This window comes from Mustela nigripes, chromosome 1 (assembly GCF_022355385.1).
Source record: "Mustela nigripes isolate SB6536 chromosome 1, MUSNIG.SB6536, whole genome shotgun sequence".
Taxonomy (NCBI): Eukaryota; Metazoa; Chordata; class Mammalia; order Carnivora; family Mustelidae; genus Mustela; species Mustela nigripes.
Genome location: NC_081557.1, coordinates 198504860 through 198519859, shown reverse-complemented (window position 1 = coordinate 198519859; position 15000 = coordinate 198504860). Strand labels below are relative to the sequence as shown.

Genomic DNA, 15000 nt, shown 5'->3' with positions numbered 1-15000 from the left:
ACAGGAGGGAATTGAAAAAGAGTAGTTAAAGAGGGAGAAGAGAAATTCAAGATAGAGTTTCAAGGAGGGAATGATCAGTAGTGTCAAATACTTAAGAGACATCAAGTCCTGTGAAAACAGATATATCCATTGAATTTGACTGACAATCGGAATTTAGTAAAAATTTCATTTGGTGGTGATAGATGCCAAACTTCCATAAAAGGAGAAACACCTTTCTTTTATGAGAAAACCCATAAAAGGAGAAACTTCCTAAAGGAATTAGGAAGTGGAAACAGAAGTTAGAGGAGATTTCCCCCTAGATTCATCTCTGAGAAAGGAGCAAACTAGAACGGGAGCTGGAGGGCTTTGCAGGGTTATGGAGGATGACTTTCCTTTCCTGTGTTTAAGATGAAAGGGTCTTATAGATCCTGCCATTTTGAGGGGAAGGACCTGATGTTGTAAGAGAAGGTTAAGGAAAAGGAGGGAGTAATTGATGGAGCAAGACCTAACATCCAGTCCGTAGGTCGTTCGATCAGCCTCTGAAGGGAGGGGGCTGTTTGAGGAGGCTCGGGATGTTTGGATGTGTATGGAAGCTAGGTCCGGAGGGTGAGAGAGCAGGAATGTGACTTAATAGGCCGCATATCATTGATTTTATGTTACAATAGTTTTTGGGTTAGGGTTTTTAAGCCTGATTTTATAATACTGGGCATCAGGGTTTATGCTTGCAGCCAGATGTTAAAATCATCTTGGTTACTTGAAATATAGCCCATGGTATGAGGCCTAGGCCATAGCATGTTGGGTCTGTCTGTATTCAATAATTTTGACAATTTAGTGGTGACTTAAAATTTTAAGTTTGATAAAGATTTCTGATTCCTCAATAGCCTAGAAATAGTTTCTTTATTACATCCATTATATAATGTGTGTTATCAGGATTTGGAGATGGCTTATTGTAAGAAGTACATATTATCTGAATCATACCTATTTTGGGTAAAATATTTTCAAATGGAATTATATTAATACTGTCTTTTTTCCCCCACATAGTAGTTCCAAAGAACTGCTGGTTTATATTTTAGCTCTTGCCAACTTGTGAAAATAGTGAAGGATGATTACACTACTTAACATTCAAATTGTAAGTAAACTTTATTTCTGCTATTATTACCTAAGTGTTAAGAAAACAGATATTGAAAATAGCTATTACCTTTTAATGATAGTAGTGAGCTTTAGTGTGATATGAACTGTGGATTTTTACTAGTTTTTGTTGTTAAAATACAAATACATCCTATCCCATTGTCTGTGATAAGATAAAAAACAATACTAACAGTCCTGAATGAATTTTAGAAGGTGTGAAATTTCTGCCTTTTTTCCAGGTATTTCTTTTATTGTATAAATTTATGGAAATTCTTTATTTTATTTTCATATCTGTATAGTGCCAGGGGTCAAATTTTAACATAGGCCATGATATTAATGGAATGATTTATTAGAAATGTATATTCATTTCTATTTAAATATACTTAATTTTTATGCATTATTTAATTTTTATATGAAAATATGTAACAAATAAATCTTTAATTCTTTTATGAAAAATATAACCTACATAAAATCAAATAAAATATAACTTTATAGGGATAATCTAATGCATAAATCTAGATTATATGTATATATCAACATTCATCACTACTAGGAAAAAGGCTTGAATTATGTTTATTTGAAGTGATTTCCTATATTGAAATTTAAAAAATATATATTTATTTTAGAGGGAGCGTGAACACAAGTGGTGGGGAGGGGCAGAGAAGAGCGGGGAGAGAGAATCTTAAGCAGACTCCTTGTTGAGAGTGGAACTGCATGTGGGGCTTGATCTCACAATCCTGGGATCATGACCTGAGCTAAAACTGAAGAGTCAGATGCTTAACCCACTGAGCCACTCAGGGATCGCTGCTATAATGAATTTTTAACCAATAGCAAAAAAACCCCAAAAACTACTGAGGAAAGAATGATAAAGTAATATTAAAGGCATTCCATGTGATTTTGCTATTTTATTTTTAAACTACTCTATTTGAAAGCTTAAATATATAACTCAAATTAATCCATTTTATAGTCCTTATAGAGTATTCAGAATATGAACACAAAATGAGATTGCTACCATAAGCAAGCAAATGACATTTTTAATTATATTAGTCAAATAAAGAAACTAAAGGAGCCAAGGAAGAATGAAATATTTACAAACCAATAAATCTTTTAATTTGGTAAATAGGCAAATAATTTTAGAAGTTGTCTTGATTTAGCATATTTTATTATCAATGTATAAAAGATTTTTTAAATTTCTATGAAAATATTTCAGGAATAAAAGTACATCTTCATAAAAAGAGAAAGTTATAACATTTTACATTTTATCCGTTAGAATGTAAGTATCATAAGGTCATCTATGTGCAATCACTTGATTGCAATAACTTGTTCATGAAGTTGACGGCTCTAAGGAGGAGAATGCTCATTACTGCCCTCTTTTGACACTGGGCTTTGTAAGTCTGAGCTCCCTTTTCTTAGTTTACAGAAGTGTCAAAGATTAGATTGTAAAATAGATTGTGTTTTTTATATCCTTCCTGTATATTTTTAATAACTTCTCAAATTCTTCCTCTTTTTAGGCCCTCTGGTTAATCATCTTTAGAAGACTGGATTTCTGGATATCTCCTTCACTCTAAAAGTCTGTTGACTTTTAGAACATGATAATGCAAACTTGTAACACTGCAGTCATCTATGAATCTTTAAATTACATTGATTAATAGCGTTCGAAGCTTCCTCAGGGAATAACAATGACATCAGCAGTGGTTGACAATGGAGGTTCTGTTTTGGAGCTTTCCAGCAATGGAGTAGAAAATCAAGAGGTTAGGCATCCCATGTATTACATTACTGTTTTGTTCACAGAAATCAGTATATGAACTCATTTTGAAACTAATGGGAAATACACACATACACACATTTATACACACACACACACACATATATATTTAAACTTGTATATTTTAGTAGAAATGTACAATGCATGAAATTGTACATGTACATATTATGTGCCCTCACATAATTTAGGTAGTAGAAGGTTGAGGTAGGTATTGCCAGGCTCATCTGAGTTTTTGAAACATGCATATATTGGAATGAACTGGGAGGAAAGAACTTAAAGAAAGAACACAGAAAGTTTTGAGATAGGTTTTAATTCCTGATAAAAATCCATTGTTTTGGATTACAGAATCTGTAGGTAAATACTGTACCTAAAGACATAAATTAGATTCATCTTAAATTAGAATTTTGTATTTCCTTTAGTTGTCATCTGTGCTTTTTGGTTATTTTATTATACCTAATTCAGCGTGGAGAACTATCATATTTTAATCCCATATATATATGTGTATATATATATATGTATGTGTATATATATATACACACACATACATACACACACACACACGTACACTTAAGAATTTGGGTGATTTGTAAATCAGAAAGAAAGGTTTTGAAATGTTTTACATGTAGAACTCTGCATCATTAGCATATTTGGTTATTTTCTTATTACTGATAACATTGAAGAATAGGAGATAGGAGTAGAAAAATAACAGTACCAGAAACATAAGGACTTCCAAGGCCTGGCTTCTGTTCCCTCCATTCAGTAAAGACTGAGTATTGGGTAGGATCTAAATTAAAATATATTAGTGCTGTCATAACAATGGACAAATACTTGATCAGAGAAGAGATGGGCAAATGGAAATCTGGCTGTGTTTTAAAAATCTGTATTCTCTCTATTCTGTGGAAGATACTCCTGTTACTGGTCCTTAGTACCAGCATAGTAGAATAGTATCAGAACCAAGAAATGTTAGAATATTAGGCTGTGTATTCTGGAATCTGTTTCTTTTTCTTGCTTGTTTTTGTCTGTTCAGTCTTCCAAGGTAACTATAGTTAAATTCAGTGGGAAGGGGATAAAATGAAGGTACTACTTTTTCTTTGTTCTCAGTGGACTTGGTAACCAGAATGTTCTTACTGTGTTTGAATCTAAAACTGATTTAAGGTCCGTTAAGAGAAGTCACAGCTAGAGACTGTACTTAATTCTCAAATTCAATAATTCTCGTAATCAGTTTCTGTTTGTTCCTTGAAGATTCACTTTCTATATGATCACTTCTAGATATGACTCCCCAAAGAGATCAGAGATTCTGGGGACTTCCATCCCCTTCACATCACCCAGACCAATTATTACTTCTTTTTCCAGTGCTTTCTCTTTGATATATAATTTTACTTTGTTGTATTTAACCCTCAGAAGGGAATCACCAAGAGTAATAGGCAGTGTCTATTTACCTTGTGCTCATTTGGTATCATTATTATGGGAAAAAGGGTGCAACAGTTTGTTTCTGGAAGACACTGTATTTTTCTTCCTTTACATGGAACCCAGGTGTTCACGGCCTGGAGGACTAATTATTATGGAAGAAAGAATCTGATAAATGAAGTCATTTTACCAAAGCATTATTGATTAATGATTTATGTAGTAGGTAGCCTATGGGTAGTCACAGGCATTTTAGGTGATATGGCCCTAGAATGGGGGAAATTATTCTTGGGGAACTCTTTCTTCAAATTATACTATGTAGATATGCACTTACTTTCATTTATTTATTCCTTCAGTAAATATTAATTGTTTACTTACTGTGCGTCAAGTACTTTTCAAGGCACTGGGAATGAAATATTTCAGAATGGCTATGAAGAATAAATCAGGGCTAGAGTTAGATGGAGAGTTGGTAGGGGATATTTTAGTTAGGGTGGTCAGAGAAGCTTTTTCTGAAGAGGTAGCATTTTATTTATTTTTTAATTTATTAAGATTTTGTTTATTTATTTGAGAGGGAGTGAGAGTACAAGCAGGAGGAGCAGCAGAGGGAGAACGAGAATCAAGCTCCCTGCTCAAGGAGCCTGACATGAGGCTTGATCCCAGGACCCTGGGATCATGACCTGAGCTGAAGGCAGACACTTAACTGACTGAGCCACCCAGGTGTCCTTGAGGAGGTGCATTTTAGTTTAGATGTAAATAAATAAAGTAAGGGATTGAGCTGTAGAAATAGAGACATCTGGGAAAAGAGAACTCCAGGAAGAAATTGGAAAGTAACTAGTATCTGAAATGTCACCTAATATTACAAAGGGAATTTTGAGGATAGTGTATGTTATAGATAGATTTAATATCTATACTCTAGAATATAGGGTGGGGTGAAAAAATGACCTGTCAAAATTTTATAATCCTAGTTCCAGAATCTGAAGAAAAAAATAAATGTTTAAAAATTGTGGGCATTTGGAGAGTTATTGATGATTTTTAGGCTTTATTTTTTTTAACTTTATTTCTGATTATAAAAGTAATGCATTTGATACAATTAGAATAAGTGTATTTCTGGCAAAGAGACCAAAAACCAAAGATGCCAACTACAGTCTTACTAATGAGTATAGATGCAAAAATAAAAAATGGAATAATAATAAATATATAAAATGCAGTCATATATTAAATTCAGTACTAAATATCTTTTAGATACACAAGGGTAACAATTAGTGTATATACCCCTACTAATAAGATGCATGACCTATGATATATTAATAAGGATAAAATACCAGATGAAATGAGATTTTATGAAATTGAATATCCATTCCTGATTAAAAGTCCTGATAATATAAATACAGATACATATTTCTGTAACATTATAAAAAATAACTGATAAAAATCAATAGCCAGAATCCTGTTTAATGGTGAAGTGCTGGAGTATTTCCTTTAAAATTGGAAAGAAAAAAAATAAAATTGGAAAGAAGATAAGTATGGGCACTATCGTAACTATTATTTAATATTCTCCTATAATCAGACAAGATAATGAAAAAATATATAAACACTGGAAATAAGACCAAATTACCATCTTTAGATAATATGATTCTCTACTTAAGAAAACCTGAGGAAGTCCGTGAAAACCAATTAGAATGAGTAAGAGTGCTTGGTAGTTTGGTGGGTGCAAATTAACATTAAAAATATCTAGCTTTCTTTTGTAAGGGGCTAGTTAGAAAAGATCATGGAAAATAAGGTTCCTTTCAGAAAATTAACAAAAAAATACAAAATATTGAGGAATAAATGTAAAAGATAATGGGACTTCTTTCAAGACAATGAATTAATGGTACTGAGGTACACGAAAGAAGACTTTAGCAAACAAAGAGATGTACTTTGTACTTGGATAGGAGAGATGGAAGGAGTCAATATTATGGAGGATGTCAATTTCCTCCAGTTAGTCTACATATTTTATTCCATCTTTATCAAATGTTAGAGCAAGTTTGGGGGAAATTGATTATAAGGACCTAAAGATTGTATGGAAGAGTATATATGTAGGAATAATCAGCAGTTTTTGAAAAGGAAATGTATAGCAGGTAAGTCTCATAGAAATGGGAGTTAATGCAGAAAAAAAAAAGAGGACTTAAAAACATAGCAAATACAATTTTAGAGAACATCTGCTTTCTTACAGAATTGGGAGTTCTTCCACTCAGATTGTGTTGGAATAACAGACCATATTTTTATTCTAGCCATTAACAAGGAGGAAAATGAAAACATGTGAAAGCACAGTTTTGAAACATTGGTGCTATGGTCTGAATGTTTGTGACCCCCCAAAATTCATATGTTGAATCCTAACCCTCAAACATGATGTATTGGGAGGTAGGGCCTTTGGGAGGTAATTAGGTCATGAGGGAGGGACTTTATGCATGGGATTAGTGCTCTTATAGAAGGCTCCAGGGAGATGGCTTGCTCCTTCTGCCATGCAAGGATGCGTTAAGGAGGCTTTGACTAGAAAAAGACCCTCATCCAGTCATGCTGGCACCCTGATTTTGGACTTATTGCTCCCACAACTGTGAACAGTAAATTTCTACTGTTTATAAGCCATATAGTGGTATTTTGTTGCAGCAGCCTGAATGGACTAAGACAGTTGGACATCAGAAGGCACAGGGCTGTGCTTCCCGAGAGAAGAGCAGGTGATCTCTGATTGTACTGACTCATTGCTTGGAGCCACTTTCTGGATCACAGTGTAGGGAGAAGGAACCCAAACAAAGAGTGACAGTGTCACTGAACTGAGGAAATAGAATTTTGAATTTGGTGGGGTTTATTTTATTTGTTTTTGTTTTGTTTTGGGGCAGCAAAGCAAGGTTTATTGAGCAATTTATTGAGCGATAACAAAGTGATAGTACAAAGCTCCCATGGAGGAAGGGTATCCAAGAGGGTTGCCTAAAATTTGGAATTTGGAGAGACAAACACTAATTTGAAGTGCAGAGTATCTGAGAGGAAGAAGCTACCTAGAGAGAGAATACCAAAACGCAACCTCAGGCACTCTGGGTTTTAGCTGAATAAACTTCCCAGATATAATAAACTCAAAACCAGGCAAAGAATGACCAGAAAAGTATAAACTCAATACTTAAGCCTGAGTTCACTCAGGGCTGGGAGATATTAGAATTCTTACTAGTTAGGAGAGAGAGTCCTTGTTAAATGCTCAGGGCATTGCTAGAGTTATGCCTTCCAGTCGGGCTAAAGTAGTCCTAAAATAAAGGGTAGTTCAAACTTGCCCTAAAAACTTAAAAAAAAAAACTGGCCTTGAAAAAGACCCATAAGCAACCTTTTTTTTTTTTTTTTAAGATTTTATTTTTAAGTAATCTCTACACCCAACATGGAGCTTGAACTCACAATGCTATCAAGAGTTGCATCCTTTTCAGACTGAGCCAGCCAGGTGCCACTTGACCTATAAGGAACTTAAACTTCATAGTAAACATTATTAAAATACTACAACTGTATGTAAATTGCACCCAACAGTGTAAAATTTACACATTTTACTTACTTACTTATTTATTTATTTATTAAATATTTTTATTTATTTATTCATTTGACAGAGAGAAATCACAAGTGGGCAGAGAGGCAGGCAGAGAGAGAGAGGAGGAAGCAGGCTCCCCGCTGAGCAGAGAGCCCAACGCGGGACTCGATCCCAGGACCCTGAGATCATGACCTGAGCCGAAGGCAGTGGCTTAACCACTGAGCCACCCAGGCGCCCCTAAAATTTACACATTTTAACACCCAGTCATGTTAAATGCAAAGAAGGAGGTACAATATAACCGATAACTTGAAGGAAAAAAAACTATCAAGACAGAAAAACAAATGATAGAGATGATGAAATTAGCAGATAAGACTTCAAAACAGCCATTATAAATATGCTCAAGAAGTTAAAAGAAAACATGAACCGCAGAGGAGAGCCATAAAAGACATAAAAAAATAAAAAACCCAAACAAAACATCCAGAAATGAAATACATACTATTTGTAAAAATTTCACTGGATAGGATTAAAAATAGATTAGGTTTAGGGCTTCTGGGTGGTTCAGTTGTTAAGTGGCTGCCTTTGGCTCAGATCATGATCCCAGGTCCCTGGGATAAGTCCTGCATCAGGCTCCCTGCTCCGTGGGAAACCTGCTTCTCCCTCTCTCACTACCCCTGCTTGTGTTCTCTCTCTCACTGTGTCTCTATGTCAAATAAATAAAAATTAAAAAAAAATATGTTACCAGGAGTAAAGATAGACATTTCATAAATGATAAAAGGACCATTTATCAAGAAATGCATAAGCACTCAATATTAGAGCTTCAAAATACACAAGGCAAAAAGTGACAGAAAAGAAAGAAACATAGATAAGAAAGGAAACATAGATAAGTCCACAGTATTAGTTGGAGATTGCTCCATTCCTCTCAGAAGCTGACAGGACAATTTAGAAAATCCATGAGGATATAGAAGGCTTCAACAACATTATCAACCAGCTTCACCTAGTGGGCATTTATGGGACTCTCTACCTAATAGTACACATTCATTCTGAGTGTGCATGGACAGTGAACCGAGATAGGTCATAAGCTGGGCTATATATCTGAATACTTTTTTAAGGGTTTTTTTGTTTTTTGTTTTTTTTTTTTTTTTAATTTTTAAGTAATCTCTACACTCAGTGTCAGGATTGAACTCACAACCCTGAGATCCAGAGTCACATGCTCCACCAACTTGGGTAGGCAGGTGTATCTACACATTTCAATACTTTTTTAGAAAAGGATTTATTTATTTTAGAGAGCACGTGAGCAGGGAAAGGGTAGAGCAAGGGGCAGGGGAAACAATCAGATTTTCCATTCATTGAGGGGCCTGACTTGGGGCTCTATCCCATGAGCCTGAGATCACAACCCAAGCTGAAGTCAAGGTTGGATGCTTTCCTTTCTTCATTAAAACTCTCCACAGTGTAGGGATAGAGGGAACATACCTCAGTATCATAAAAGCCATATATAAAAGCCCACAGTGAATATCATTCTCAACGGGAAAAAACTGAGAGCTTTCCCCCTAAGGTCAGGAATATGCAGGCATGTGCACTCTCACCACTGTTTTTCAACATAGTACTAGAAGTCCTAGCCTCAGCAATCAGACAAAAAAAGAAATAAAAGGTATCCAGATTAGCAAAGATGAACTCAAACTTTCACTCTTTGCAAATGACATGATACTCTATATGGAAAACTGAAAAAGCCCCACCCCAAAATTCCTAGAACACGGATTCAGCAAAGTGGCAGGATATAAAATCAGTGCACAGAAATCAGTTGCATTTCTATACATTAACAATGAGACAGAAGAAAGAGAAATTTAAGGAGTTGATCCCATTTATAATTGCACCCAAAATCACAAGATACCTCGGAATAAACCTAAGCAAAGAGGCAAAGGATCTGTACTCAGAAAACAATAAAGTACTCATGAAAGAAATTGAGGAAGACACAAAGAAATGGAAAAATGTTCCATGCTCATGGATTGGAAGAACAAATATTGTTAGGATATTTATGCTATCTAGAGCAATCTATACATTCAACCCAATCCCTATCAAAATACCATCAACATTTTTCACAGAATTGGAACAAATAATCCTAAAATTTGTGTGGAACTAGAAAAGACCCCAAATAGCCGAAGGATTGTTGAAAAAGAGAACCAAAGCTTGTGGCATCTCAATGCCTGACTTCAAGCTCTGTTACAAAGCTGTCATCATCAAGACAGTATGGTACTGGCACAAAAACACACCCATAGATCAATAGAACAGAATAGAGAGCCTTCAATTCTATAGTCAACTAATTTTTGACAAAGTAGGAAAGAATAAATGGAAAAAAGACAGTCTCTTCAACTAATGGTGTTGGGAAATTGCACAGCCACATGCAGAAGAATGAAACTGGGCGATTTTCTTACACCACAAACATAAACTCAAAATGGATGAAAGACCTAAACGTAAGATAGGAATCAATCAAAATCCTTAAGGAGAATGCAGGTAGCAACTTCTTTGACCTCTGCCACAGCAATTTCTTCCTAGACACGTCTCCCAAGGCACGGGAAACAAAAGCAGAAATGAACTACTGGGACTTGATGAAGATAAAAAACTTCAGCACAGTAAAGGAAACAGTTGACAAAACCAAAAGACAACTGACAGAATGGGAGAAGATATTTGCAAATGCCTTATTTGCAAATGCCTTATTACTTTGGATAAAGTGTCCAAAATCTATAAAGAACTAATCAAACTCAACAACCAAAGAACAAATAATCCAGTCAAGAAATGGACAGAAGACATGAACAGACATTTCTCCAAAGAAGACATCCAAATGGCCAACAGACACCTGAAAATATGCCCAGTATCTCTCAGTATCCGGGAAATACAAATCAAAACCACAATGAGCTACCACTTTAGACCAGTTAGGAGAGCTAAAACTAACAAGTCTGGAAACAACAAATGTTGGTGAGGATGCAGAGAAAGAGAAAGTTCTCACATTGCTGGTGAGAATGCAAGCTGGTACAGCCACTCTGGAAAATGGTATAATAGGTTTCTCAGAGTTAAAAATAGAGCTACTGCAACTACTAGGTATTTACCCCAAGATACAAAATGTAGTGACCTGAAGGCACCTGCACCCCAATGTTTATAGCAGCAATGTCTGCAATAGCCAAACCATGGAAAGAGTGCAGGAGATGAATGGATAAAGAAGATGTGGTGTATGTGTTCAATGGAATATTACTCAGCTATGAAAATAAATGAAATCTTGCCATTTGCAAGGGCATGGATGGAACTAAAGTGTATTATGCTAAGTGAAATAAACAGAGAAAGACAATTATATGATTTCAGTCATGTGGGATTTAAGAAACAAAACAGAGGCACATAATGGAAGGGATGGAAAAAGAAAAGACAGAATCAAAGGGGGAGACAAACCATAAGAAACTCTTAATCATAGGAAACAAACAGGGTTGCTGGAGGGTAGCAGGTAGGGGGGATGGGGTAATTGGGTGATGGGCATTAAGGAGGCAACAGGATATAATGAGCACTGGGTGTTATAAAGAACTGATGAATCACTGAACTCTACCTCTGAAACTAATAATACACTGTATATTAATTAATTGAGTTCACATTAGAAATGATCCCTTTATCCAAATAAAATAAAATGTTAGTCTATGTTAAAAAAGTCAGATGCTTAACTGACTGAACCACCCAGTTATCCCATATCTACTTTTTAAAGGATTGAAATCATACAGAGAAAGTTTTTGACCAAAGCAGAGTTATGTTAGAAATTAACGACAAAAAACTCTTGAAAAATCCTCAAATATTTGGTTGTTAAACAGCTCACTTTTCTATAACTCATGGATTAAAAAGAAATCACAAGAGAATTTAGAGAATATCCTAATTAAATGAAAATGAGAACACAATATATCAAAATTTGAGGAATGTAGTTAAAGCAGTGCTTAGAGGGAAATTTATACCTTTAAAAACTTATATTAATTAGAAAAGGAGTATAGTCTAAAATCATTTAAGCTTTCGTCCAAATAAGCTAGAATATGAGGATCAAATTAAATCGAAAGTAGAAGGAAGGAAATAAAAATAAGAACAGGTCAGTAAGGTAGAAAATGGACAAACATCAGAGAAATTAACTACCTGCTGGTTCTTTGAAAAAATTAACAAAATTGATAAATCTCTTAAGTAGACTACAGAAGAAAAAAAAAAACCCAAAACCATGAGGCAAAAATTACTAATAGAGGGCGCCAGGGTGGCTCAGTCAGCTAAGCTTCTGTTTTCGGTTCCACTTGTGATCCCAGGGTCGTGGGACCAAGTCCCACGTTGGGCTCCCTGCTCAGTGAGTAGTCTGCTTCCTCTGCCCCTACCCCCCATTTGTGCATGTGCACTCTCTCAAATAAATAAAATCTTAAAAAAAATTACTAATATAGGGAATGAAAGAGTCCTTAGTATTGACACTAAATATTATGAACAACTTCATGCCAATAAGCTTGGCAACTGAGATGAAATGGACAAAATCTTTGAAAGTCATTCCAAATGAAATAGAAATTCTGAATAGCCTTCTATCTTAAAATAAATTGAATTCCTAGACAAAATCTTTTCCACAAAGAAATTTCCAGAGCAATTTGGCTTTATTGATTGTCTAGGCCTGCATTTTTTTTTTTTTTTTTTAAGTTGACTCCAGGCGGCCCAGTATGGAGCCCAAGGCAAGGCTTGAACCCACAATTCTGAGATTACAGCCCTGAGATCAGGACCTGAGCTGAGATTAAGAGTCAGACAGCTGACTGAGCAACCCAGGTGCCATGGTTTTATTGTTGATTTAACAAGTATATATGCAAGAAATAATAATCTTACATAATTCTTTTAGAAAATAGACAACATAGCATTTCCTAACTTATTTTGAAGGCCATCATTATTCTGATACCAAGACCAGAGACACACAGGAGAAGAAAACTACAAACAATATTTTTCATGGGCATAGACAAAAACATTCTTGACAAAATGCAAGCATAGGTTTCATATGTCCCAAATGGAGTTTATCCCAGCAAGGTAGGTTTAATCAATCCGTGTAATGCATCACATTAACAAAGTAAAAAGGGAGAATCATGTGATCATATCAGTAGCCACAGAAAACCAATTTGCCAAAATTCAACACCTGTTTATTATACAGATTCCCTAAACTAGTAATGAGGGCAACTTCTTCAGCCTGTAAGTGCATCTGTGAAAAACCCACAGCCAGTATCACTCAAAGGTGAAAAGGGGTATGTTTTTCTTTTAAGGTTGATAGTAAAGCAAAGATATCTGCTCTAAGCACTTCTGTTCAACATTGGAGTGCCACCATTGCTGCAGGGCAAGAAAAATAAAAGACCTATGGACTGGAAAAGAAGAAGTAAAACTGTATTTCTAAATGATACAATCATGTATATAGAAAGTCTTAAGAAATCTACACAATGGTTAGAATTAATAAATTCAGAACAGATGAATATATAAAAATCAATTGTGTTCATATAAGCAAAATACAACTGGAAAATGAAATTTAAGAAGAGGTACTGTTTAGCAGTATCAAAATAATACAGAGATAGGCTTAATAAGTAAATAAAAGATCTATATGCAGACAACCTCAACATGTTGAGAGAAATTAAAGACCTAAATAAATGAAGAGTTACACCATGTTTATGGACTGGAAGACATATGTTAAAACAAAGTTGGAGGGCTTATCCACCTGATTTAAAGACTTACTATGAAGTCCCAATAATTGAGACAGTGTGGTTTGATATGGCAACAGACATGTAGATCAGTGGAATATAATATAGATCCATATAACACTGATTAATTTTCAGTAATGGTGGTAATGTAATTTGGTGCAGAAAGGATAGTCTTTTAAACAAATAATGGTGGAACTACTGGATATCCATATGCAAATAAATGAACTCAATCCGTTCTCAGATCATAGACAATGAATAACTCGAAATTGATCATAGAGTTAAATGTTTAAACTATAAAAGCTTCTGGAAGAAAACATAGAGGAGAAGATTTTTTCAATCTTGAATTAGGCAATGCTTTCTTAGATTGAACACAAAATCATGAAAAAAGCTTTAAAAGAAAAAATGATGAATTTCATTTACATTTAAAACCTCTGTTCTTAAAAAAAATTCCATTAAAGGGCACCTGGGCAGCTCAGTCATTTAGATGGCTGCCTTTGGCTCAGGTCCTGATCCCAGAGTCCTGGGATCAGCCCTGCATCAGGCTCCCTACTCGATGAGGACCTGCTTCTACCTCTTTCTCTGCCCCTCCACCTGCTTGTGCTCTCTTTCTCTCAAATAAATAATGTCTTTAAACTTTTAAAAAAATTCCATTAAGAAAATGAAAAGGTGAAGCAAAGATTGGAAAAAATATTTACAATATATATACTGACAAAGGATTTATATTCAGAATGTATAAAATAATAAGTATGATGGGCACCTGCCCGGGTGGCTCAGTCCTCTAAGTGTCTGCCTTCCTCTTGGGTTGTGATCCCTGGATCCTGGAATGGAGCCTCAGTGGGGGGTTGCTTCTTTCTCTGACCCTCCTCCTCTCATGCTCTCTCTCTTATACTCTCTCAAATAAAATCTTTAAAAAAATAAGTTGGAGATAATCCATTAAAATGGGGAAAAGATTTGAATGGTTAATAGTATGAATGGCCAATAAGTGCACATAAAAACACCCTTTTTTTGGCCTCATACAGAGTAGGAAATTCAGTATTAATATATCAGGGAAACAAAACCACAGGGAGCTAATACTACATACTTACACACAATGATAAAAATAACAGGGATACCATGTGTTGGAGGGTTGTGGTAGCTGGGTTGGTTAAGCATTTGCCTTCAGCTCAGGTCATGATCCAGGGGTCCTGGAATCAAGTCCTGCATTCGGCTCCTTGCTTAGTGGGGAGCCTGGTTCTCCCTCTCCCTCTGCTTCTCCCCCAGCTTGTGCTCTTTCTCTCTCTAATTGGATAAACAAACAAACAAACAAACAAACAAACAGGGATACCATGTGTTGAAAGGATGTAGAGCACGGGAACTCATACATTTATAGTGGAAATATAATTTTACAGTTCTTTTAAAATGAAGTGCACAGTTACTGTATGATCTGGTAAACTGACTCATAGGTGATACAGAATACAGCAGAACAG

The 15000-nt window shown here is 35.3% G+C and overlaps 1 protein-coding gene across 4 annotated transcripts in view; it reads left to right on the top strand.

Annotated features, from left to right (window-relative positions):
* Positions 1 to 15000, top strand: part of ELF2 (E74 like ETS transcription factor 2) — a 101826-nt gene that overhangs the window by 28422 nt on the left and 58404 nt on the right. For all 4 annotated transcript variants that reach the window (XM_059378452.1, XM_059378467.1, XM_059378444.1 and 1 more), the window contains exons 2-3: positions 1021 to 1108; positions 2619 to 2858. In XM_059378452.1, the coding sequence (XP_059234435.1) occupies positions 2787 to 2858 (72 nt within the window). In that variant the 5' untranslated portion in view covers positions 1021 to 1108; positions 2619 to 2786. The remainder of the gene's footprint in view (positions 1 to 1020; positions 1109 to 2618; positions 2859 to 15000) is intronic.